This window comes from Hyperolius riggenbachi, chromosome 11 (assembly GCF_040937935.1).
Source record: "Hyperolius riggenbachi isolate aHypRig1 chromosome 11, aHypRig1.pri, whole genome shotgun sequence".
NCBI lineage: Eukaryota > Metazoa > Chordata > Amphibia > Anura > Hyperoliidae > Hyperolius > Hyperolius riggenbachi.
The window spans coordinates 143,756,788-143,767,394 of record NC_090656.1 but is presented as its reverse complement, the minus strand read 5'-3'; the positions used below and the strand labels follow the sequence as shown (position 1 = coordinate 143,767,394).

Genomic DNA, 10,607 nt, shown 5'->3' with positions numbered 1-10,607 from the left:
GTTCTTGAATTTCTTTGGATCTTGGCATGATGTCTAGCTTTTGAGGTGCTTTTGATCTACTTCTCTGTGTCAGATAGCCCCTATTTAAGTGATTTCTTGATTGAAACAGGTGTGGCAGTAATCAGGCCTGGGGGTGACAACAGAAATTGAACTCAGGTGTGATAAACCATAGTTAAGTTATTTTTTAACAAGGGGGGGCAATCACTTTTTCACACAGGGCCATGTAGGTTTTGAGTTTTTTTTCTCACTAAATAATAAAAACCGTCATTTAAAACTGCATTTTGTATTCAATTATGTCATCTTTGACTAATAGTTAACGGTTTTTGATGAGCAGAAACATTTAAGTGTGACAAACATGCAAAACATTAAGAAATCAGGAAGGGGGCAAATAGTTTTTCACACCACTGTATGGATTACCTCCATTTTGTCTCCTTTTTATTACAGTTCCATAGTTGTACCACTTTGTTACTCCATCTGGTGTTGAGACCAACTGATTATTATTTGGTTTCTTTGGATATGTTATTTTGTATTACTTTTTCTATGTCCCCATGTATTTTGATCTATAGGGCCACATGCACTGGCTTGTGACCCCAAGAGTACTTTAGGTATAAGTGTTATGTTACAGTATGTCCTTATATTTTATGCAGAACCTGGTAAATTAGGCTTATATGCTGCCAGAGTTTATTCTTTTTACCTGTAAGGTTACCTTTCCTCCACTGGCTGGTTTAAAGGGAACCTAAACTGAGAAGGATATGGATTTTTCCTTTTAACCACTTTGCATCCAGACCTTGTTTTCCCCTTATTGACCAGAGCAGTTTTGACGCTTTAGCGGTGTCCCTGTTTAATCACCAATAACTTAATCTGTACTCGTACCACATAAATGATCTATATATCTTTTTTTTTCAAGACAAACTAAGCTTTCATTGGGGGGTATTTGGTCCCAAGTAAAATGTTCCTCTCTATGCATGTTAATGGGAAAAAGGGGGGAAAATAAAAAAATTTCACTATTTCTCAATTTTGACCAATTTCTGTTTAAAAATAAAAAGTGCGATTGACATAAAAACTGTGCCACCAGTTAAAGTCGCCCCAGTATAGATATCCAGATGTGTCCCCAGTATCACCCCACCCCCCCCCCCAGTATAGCCAGATGTGCCCCAATATTAGCCCCCCCAGCATAGCCAAATGTGTCCCGTGTTTGCCACCCCCAGAATAGATTGACAGATGCACCCCCAGGAATAGTGCCCCTCTTTATAGCCAGATGTGTCCCCAGATCAGGATTACCCCCTTTATGGCCAGATGTACCCCCAGGATTAGCGCTGCCCCCCATTATAGCCAAACGTGCCCCCAGTATTAAGTTATGGGCCCCCCCAGGTGCCCAGATGTGCAAAATTTGTAAACCCCCCTCCCCTTGGTTCCTCAGATGCCCCCCAGTAAACATGTATACCCCCCTTTGCATATCCCCTCCCCTCCCCCCAAGAAACTATAGCCAGATGTCCCCCCCCCCATCAGGCAGCCCCCTCCGTGCACATATAGTTAATAAAAAGGCACTAGCAAGCAGCCACACTCACCTACCTCGGTCCTGCGACTATCCTGAAGCCTGATCCTCCGATCCCCGCTCTGCAGTCAGCCGCATATTGCCGGTAACCCGGGTCCCGGCTTGATGACGTCATCAAGCCGGGACCCGGGTTTCCGGCAATATGCGGCTGACTGTAGAGCGGGGATCGGAGGATCAGCCTTCAGGACAGTCGCAGGAACGAGGTAGGTGAGTGTGGCTGCTTGCTAGTGCCTTGTTAGTAACTATATGTGCGCCGAGGGGGACAGGTGAAGGATCGCTGCAGTTCACTACTGCAGCGATCATTCATTGGAGGGGGGTATACTAATTGGCCAAAAGGGAACATGTTCCCTTCCACCAATTAGTATTGCAGCTGACAGTGCCGGAGGGTGCACCCTAAATACACCCGACCGCGCACAGCAGGGCTGCAACCAGGTCAGTATATCTACGTCGCTGTGGCTTGGAGGATGCCACAGCTGACGTAGATATACTGTAGTGGAGGGGAAAGTGGTTAAAATAATACCAGTTGCCTGACTCTCCTGCTGATCCTGTGTCTCTAAGGGCTCGTTTACACTATAAGAGCTTTTCTAAGCACTCTGTGATTTTTAAAGCTCTTGCCAATGTTATCATATGTGAGTGTTCACACTGGAGAAATATGATTTTGTAAAAATCACCCATAGCATTGCATTAGCAAGAGCTTTTCAAATCTTTAGCGTTTAAAAAGCTCTTGTAGTGTGAATCAGCCCTAATACTTTTAGCCACATCCCCTTAACAAGCATGCAGATCAGGTGCTCTGACTAAAGTCAGACTGGATTAGCTGCATGCTTGTTTCAGGTGTGTGATTCAGCCACTGCTGCTGCCAAAGAGATCAGCAGGACTGACATACAACTAGTATTGTTTAAAAGGAAACATCCATATCCCTCTCAGTTAAGGTTCCCTTTAACATATATGCATAAACAATGTGGCTGCTCCATAGTGAAGGAGTATAAAGCAACCAGTATATTTCTTATCTGTTCTTGCTGTATGTTTATCTCTATGCTGCGTTTCCAGTGAAAACATTTTCAATATTGTTTTTTAATCAAAAAAAGCAGAGGCTTACGAAATTAATGCAATAAATAGTTTTTATGAAGGTATAAACAAAGAAACCCTAAATCAATAATTGGTGTGTTAATTAATTTCCCTTTAAAACAACATCAGTTCTCCCAGTTACAAATTTTGAAGATGCATTTTCATATTTGCTGTCCAAGCTCTTCTAAAGAAGTGCAAAGAAACAGGTCATGCTGAGGACCCAAATGCAAAGGTCTTTCAAATTCAGTGCTTCAGATCCTGCTTCTCTTTGCAATCAAAAGCTGTCTAGTGGCACTGTAAACACCAAGGGCTGAGTTTGGTGCCGAGCTCTCCTGTACAGACAAGTCACTAGGCTGTAGACTAGCAGCAAATTCATTGGGGGGAGGGGGGGGGGAGGGGGGAGGGAGAAAAGAGAATAGTGAACCTAGGCAGCGCTTGGACAAGATGATAGTCCAGATCTTTTGCAGACACATTGGGGGATTGTTATAAAAAATAGATCAGTGGCGCACCAATGGACAAAAAAGCAGCCTGGGTTGAAACTCAGAGCCAGTCCTCAAGCCCTATCGTGGAAGTCAATAGTAACAAACTGGAGAACCCGGCGCTTTAAAATATTAAATTCCACAAGTCCCACGCAACCGGGAATAATCCACCGTTGAAGTGAAAATGTAAATGACAGTATCTGCATCCAGTGTACAAAGTTAGAATGTCACCTCTTAAGTGATGGTCCAGTCCCGCTCTGATTGTGTGGCAAGGATCTCTGGTGTCAGCGCCAGCGGCTGCAAACCATATGCAAAATCATCTCGTGCGGAAAGCGCCGCATCCGTCTTCCTCCACGCTAGCCGGCAGTGATGTCAGACCACCTGCATTCCAACTGCTCTCCAGGCTCTGTCGGTGAACTTCCTGGATATGGGGGCAGAGGAGGGACACCGCAATAGTGCAGACTGCGCCTATAGTTGACAAACTGCACGTGTACTATGTACTTACTGACAACTGCAGCTGCTATCGGCTGATGAAGGCTGAGAGCCGAAATCCAGATCGGGATTTTGATTATATGCAAATAAACCAAGCAGTAAGTACATAGTACGCGTGCACTTAGTCAACTATAGGCGCAGTCTGCACTATTGTGGTGTCCCCTCTCTCCTCCCGTATCCAGGAAGTTCGCCGACAGGATACACTTTTATCATTACTAGCTGGTGGCATGCACTAAGCTGCACGGAGCAGGTCTTGCACCTGCCATCTCTTTGGACACCGTGTGCTATCCATCCAAACAACGACATGGCCAATCAGAGGGGGTGGGGAAGGAAATGGCATGTGTGGGGCAGAAGCGCTCAAATATATACAGCATTCTCTGAGGATGTCCATAACTAAATGATAAGATTTGCAGTACACAAAATAATTGTGATAATGGTTGCAGTATAGTCTGTATAACATTAAGGGGGAAGTGAAGTAAGAGGTATACGGAGGCTGACGAATTTATTTCCTTTTAATCAATACCAGTTGCCTGGCAGCCCTGCTGGTCTATTTCTCTGCAGTAGTATCTGAATAACACCAGAAACAAGCATGCAGCTAGTCTTGTCAGATCTGACTTTAAAGTCTGAAACACCTGATCTGCTGCATGCTTGTTCAAGGGCTATGGCTAATAGTATTAGAGGCAGAGGATCAGCAAGGCTGCCAGGCAACTGGTATTGCTTAAAAAGGAAATAAACATGGCAGCCTCCATATACCTCTCTCTTCAGTTCCCCTTTAAGGCTGCTTTCACAGTGAGATGTTACAGGCGCACGTTAGTGCAGCCTGTAACGCACCCCACCGCACAGCAATGAAAAATCAATGGGCTGTTCACAGTGCCACGTTGCGTTACATTGTAACGCTGTACGTCAGTTGAAAGTGCTGCATGCTGTGCGTTATGCGCGGCTAAGACTGTGCGCACATGCTTAGTAGTGTTGGAGGCGGAGGTCTTCCCTCCTCCTCCTCGGCCAGCCACATGGATAATTAATATTCACTGTACGGTGTGACGTGCAGTGTTTACTTCCTGGAGCGCCGCTCTGTGCGGCGATTGGCTGGCGGGACCACGTGATGCCGCATGCGTCCCAAGAGTACGCATCACGGCATCACAGGACGCGTGAAGAGCCGCTTAACGGGGCTCAATGTAACGTCCAGCTTCAACCCCACTATGCGTTGCGTTAGGGGCACGTTATGCGACCTTAACGTGGCATCTAACGCTACGTCTTAGTGGGAAAGAAGCCTAAAGGAATACTGTAGGGGGGTCGGGGGAAAATTAGTTGAACTTGTTGAGGGCTTCTAATGGTCCCCCGCAGACATCCTGTGCCTGCGCAGCCACTCGCGATGCTCCGGGCCTCGCCTCCGGTTCACTCCTGGAATTTCAGACTTTAAAGTCTGAAAACCACTGCGCCTGCGTTGCCGTGTCCTCGCTCCCGCTGATGTCACCAGGAGCGTACTGCGCAGGGCTAGTATGGGCAACGCAGGCGCAGTGGTTTTCTGCAGGATGTCTGCAGGGGACCATTAGAAGCCCCGGGTAAGTTCAACTCATTTTCCCCGACCCCCTACAGTATTCCTTTCAGGGCCGGCACTACCATAGAGGCAAAGGAGGCAATTGCTCCAGGGCCCCAGAGCCTGTAGGGGCCCCCAGTGGCTACAAGACAAGAGGAAAACATTTTTTTCAAAAAGACCTTATAGTTTTTGAGAAAATCGATTTTAAAGTTTCAAAGGAAAAAAAATACACATTTAAAAACCCGCCGACTTTAACAGTTAATAGCAAATCCACCTTAAGGCTGCTTTCACATTAAGACGTTACAGGCGCACGTTAGTAAAGCCTGTAACGCAGCCCCACCGCACAGTAATGAAAAATCAATGGGCTGTTCACAGTGCCCACGTTGCGTTACATTGTAACGAAGCACATCCGTTGAGAGTGCTGCATGCTGTGCGTTATGCGCGGCTAAGCCGCGTTAGACTGTGCGCACATGCTCAGTAGTGTTGGGGAGGAGTGGAGAGTGGCCAGGCACATGGCTAATTAATATTCACTGCACGGTGTGACGTGCAGTGTTTACTTCCTGGAGCGGCCGCTCTGTGCGGCGATTGGCCGGGCGGGACCACGTGATGCCGCATGCGTCCAAGAGTACGCATCACAGCATCATGGACGCCAGAGTGAGCTGCACAACTCGGCTTCCTCTGACGTCCACATTAGAGAGCACCAGGCGTTGCGTTAAGGGCACGTTATGTGCCCTATAACGTCCCCTAAACGCAACGTCCTGGTGAGTAAGTAGCCTAAATGCTAGAAACCCTAAATTTGCAGCATATGTTAAGGAGATCATTGGGAATAAGAGGAAAAACTATTTTTCCAAAAAGACCTTATAGTTTTTGAGAAAATCGATTTTAAAGTTTAGAAGAGAAAAAGTATACTTTTAAATGCGGTAAATGTCACTTTTAGTAGCAAACCTAACAATAGTGTAATTTTACATGTATCAAAAGAAAGAGCAATAAATTTCCTGACGGGGTTTCCAGGGGGTCCATACGCAGCCGCAGCGCTTTGGCCAGGGATCACTATACAGCCGCAATATGGCTGTATGAAGATCCCTGGCATTTTTTCCCAATTTTTTTTTTTGTATGTTTAGAGTGTGGGATTTTTTTTTTTAAATTATATGGGGTCCCCCCTCCTGAAACTTTTTAACCCCTTGTCCCCCATGCAGGCTGGGATAGACTGAATGTGGAGCTCCGACCGATTGGAGCTTCACACCCTGACTATACCAGCTGCAAAAAAGGTCCCTTAATGCCGATTTTTGTTCCGGGGTTTCTGTTGGGGGGCCCCCCAAGTTTATTTTGCCCTGGGGCCCCATTGTTGCTTAAACCGGCCCTGATTCCTTTAACACATTACATGACTTGCATATATTTTATTCTATTCCTCCTTCATTTCTGCGTCTAAAAATCTTTTTTTTTTTTCCTATTGCAATCCCTCCTTTTCTTTATATGTCCTCATCTGACTTCTTATTTTGTCCTTAGTTCACCTCATATTGATTGGTCTGCATTTCCTCTGCTCAGCCGGGTGCTCCGACGTAATAACCTACACGTCGAATCAGCCTACAGGAGCACCGGCAAAAAACACTCAGCATGCATTTTCATTGTGTGTGTATAAGATATTAGGATATAGGTGGTCCGATAGATGATATGTATGTGTGCCTTTTGTGTCAGTGGTCCGAGGGCTGTACGCTGTCAGCAGTACATTGATCAGAACACTGTGAACTACATTTATATTTTTAGCATCTCTCTCCATGCTCTTTAACAGTTTGCATTGTTTTGCTCGTTTTTTTTGGTTTAGCAGTCTAGACATCAGAATATACCACACGCTTTCACAGTTTAGGGGGGTCCACTATTTCAATCGCTCCTCCGAATTATAACAGAAGCTGTTTTTCTGATTGGAAGCAGTCATTTCACTGCACTTTTTTTTACTCCATAATAATAGGAAATTATGCTCATTTTAATCCTGCGAACTCTCTTTTCATTGTTATGAGTACAGATTGCTTCCCGTTTCTGCCCCTCTCCAAGATTCTTGCTCTGTTACTGCTTGTTCTCATCACTATGTCCCGACGTGGCCCCCGATCACTTGACGAAGACACAGGAGCACTTACGAATCAGAGTACGCCAGTGATTGGTTCATGCACCTTGATTGGACGATCTGAGTGCTGACGTACACGGATGCGGAAGAGGGGTTGAGTTGGTGTGAAGCTGCGGCGTGCAGACAGATCAGGGGAGAGGTGAGGGCAGGAAAGAAGTCCCTGCAAGGGGGATGAGGAGACCGGGGGAAGAAAGGGGAGCCGGTGCACGGGGGAGGGAAAGGAGAAGGCATCGGGGGGGACCTAGGGTGACATGGGATGTTATCAGGGGCCCTCAGGATCTCATCATGGGGCGCAGGGTGGAGATGGGTACACAGGATGGTTTGTGTTGTCATTACAGGGTAGAAAGGGGAACTCAGGAAAGGTGTGCAAACGATATACATGATGCCGAGGAAGGAGATGGGAACATGGCTTTGCAGGAGCTTGTAATGAGTGACGGACGGAGATCAGTTCGGGGCTCACTTGAGATGCTTAGCAGTTGTATAGAACATAGTGGTTCCCAGCATGTCATAGTTCCTTTGCGTCTGACCAGGAGCTTTACTGATGAGGAAAAGTATTTGGAAGAAGGAAACCACCATGGTGAGAGTATCTCCCTGCAGGATTCCAGTAGCAGTAGTGGGGGTAATGGAGTGCATGATTCCCATGACATAGTTGGGAGTTGGGAACTGATTAACATAGACAGGGGAATCCATTGTGATAGGGAGAGAGTTCCAGGCAGAGTAGAACTTGAACCTTGTAGTGAAGAGATGTTTGAGAGTGATGCCAGTGGAAGTGGGATAAAGGGCTGCAAAGGAATGTGCAGCGAACTAGACAATAGAAATGCACAGATGTCAGAAAGGAGTCAGTTTGACATGAAAGTACTTCACAAAAAGCAAAGAAAAAGCAAAGGAAGCAAAGACCAGAAAAGAAGCAAAGCAGAAGGAGGTTGCTGGGAACAGAGTCAGGAAGATGAACATCAAGTTGTTGAGAGATGTTATCAGGAACTATATAGGGGAAAGAGTCTAGAAGAAGAGGAAGCACATCAGGATATTGAAAGTAGTTTTCAATGTACCTTATATACATGTAGCACTGAGGTAGCAAACACAGAAGAATCAGAGGTGCTGATAGGAACAGGAGGAAATGGAATTAAAACAGCTCCACAAGATTATATTGGGAGAAAGTCCAGAGAAGCACCTTTTTCTCACAAGGACAAAAATTGTCTGCTTGAAGTTATGAAAAGCCATAGAGATGTTATCTCAGATAAGAGACATTTTGGTGAATTTTATTATAACTGTCAGGCAAAATTCAGGAGTCCTGGCAATGTGTATAATAGGTTTGTAGAAGGAGAAGTAACTGGCATGGAGCAAGACAGTTACCATGGTGCATGTAGTAGTATGTTAGAGAGTTCAGGGAGGTGTGAAAGGGGCTGTGATAGTGAGTTAGAGGGCAAACACATAAACCCTTTAAACAACCAGCATGGTGACCTTGCACAGATTTGCTCTTCACCTGTTCATTATAAGCCATCTAATGTGGAGGGTGATATAGAGGAAATTGGCACATGGTGTTGGTGTCTTCATCTATATTTGGGGAAGACAGAACCTGCTGCTCCCATTGAAAGTGTGAGCGATGAGGAGAGGTCAAAAGAGTGTGGTTATTCTGTAAGCAGCACTCTTCGTGTAGGAGAAAGGCCAGGGGAAGATGGTGGAGATATCCCTGATCCCATCACTAGGAAAGCTGGAAGAATGGTAGACACACCTGAATTACAAGATTGGGTGAATTGGTGGCAGGGTTGGGCTGGATCTTGTCGGGGAGTATCAGGTCACCAAAGGGGGTCAAGAAAACAGATTTTGGGATGTCGAGGTGAGGTAAGAGCAGAAGGACAAAAGCAGCAAGATGTGTGGGTTTTAAGAGAATGGACAACAAAAGAATCTGGTAGAAAAGGAGCAGATCAGAGAGTTTCAGGAGATGATGTATGGGTTCTAAGGGATCAAGAAGCAGGAAAGCAGGGATCTGCATGGCAGCTGGACAAGGAAGACATATGGGTTCCCAGAGAGCCTAAGAAAAATAGGGGGACACACTTTATGACTGACAACATAAACTGGGGTCCACATAGTGCAAAACCAGGGATTTCAGATAAAGGGGAGCCATGAGAAAGAATGGGTGGTGATACACCTCAAAATTTGAATGAGGCACTAAACTGTTAATGTGTGTATGTGTGTGTGTCTGTTTCAATGGTATGGGGGGAGGGTGTCTGGGGAAATTTATTTGTAAATCTTTCACCTTGTGGGGAAATTAAGACACTTAGGGTGCACTCTGACTCACTGCAATAAACAAAACAGATTACTGGTGCTGATTTTCTATTTAAGGTGCTAAATCCAGGTGCTATGAGAAGGTGCATGTCAATTTTTTTTTATCCTGTGTATGGGGCTTTGAGAAACTTCTTTTTTAAAGGGTCCCTCATGTAGGAAGGGGCACATCAGGACTGTGAGGAGTGCTTTACCAGAGACAGAGAGGGAATACTTGTAATTAAACAAAAAACAAATGGTGCTGTTGCCTTTTTGGCAAAACATGAATTCTACCTGTTATACATTCTGAACAGAGCCTGCATTCAAGGTAAGTACCATTAACAACATATTGGCAGCCATACTTTCCCTGTGTGGTGCATCTTGTCATCAATACTTTGAAAGTGAAGCTCCCACAAACATTTTTTATTCAGCACTTAATTATGTAGAGCTATCTGGTCTGTCATGTTTACAGAAAGCAGTAATTCTAATGCTATTCTGTGATCTTCAGACATTTTGGATTAAGATATAGTCCTGGTTCATGAGAGAGAGGGAACACAGGGTCTTCACTATAAATGGACATATCCAGATTTATGTTCCCTTTTATTATATCGTTTTAGTTCATCCTAAACTTTGTTTGCGGTATACCATATAAAGTACTAGTGCCTTTGTTAATATTTATTCCCTTTCATCATTTACATTGGTGTGATCATAGTTCCATGTTATGTCTTTCATTTCTTTTTAAATTTTTGAGAGAGCTGTTCTCACTAATATATTTTTACATAATGTTTGCAGGCCACAGCACTCTTGACTCTAAACTGTTGAGAGCCCATCTTTCCACCATCATGAATACGTTGTTACTCACACCTTTGTGGTGCTTAGTTGTACTCTCTCTGCTACCTCCAACTCTTAGTAAAGAGGGAAGTAAGAAGTTACAGATCGGGGTGAAGAAGAGAGTAGAAAATTGTCCCATTAAATCTCGTAAAGGGGACACTCTGAACATGCATTACACAGTGAGTACATACGTTTTTCAATTATTCTTTTTAAAGTGTATTAATTCAGAGTGATTGCTTCCATTATAAGGAATTTATCAGATTTACC

The 10,607-nt window shown here is 44.8% G+C and overlaps 1 protein-coding gene across 3 annotated transcripts in view; it reads left to right on the top strand.

Moving 5' to 3' along the window:
* Positions 1–7,282: 7,282 nt before the first annotated feature.
* Positions 7,283–10,607, top strand: part of FKBP2 (FKBP prolyl isomerase 2) — a 104,701-nt gene continuing 101,376 nt past the window's right edge. Inside the window, exons 1-2 of one of the 3 annotated variants that reach the window (XM_068261218.1) lie at positions 7,283–7,386; positions 10,302–10,519. In XM_068261218.1, the coding sequence (XP_068117319.1) occupies positions 10,352–10,519 (168 nt within the window). In that variant the 5' untranslated portion in view covers positions 7,283–7,386; positions 10,302–10,351. Of the gene's footprint in view, positions 7,387–7,506; positions 7,825–9,745; positions 9,838–10,301; positions 10,520–10,607 lie in introns of those variants that run through there. The other 2 variants (XM_068261217.1, XM_068261219.1) reach the window with 2 other exon arrangements.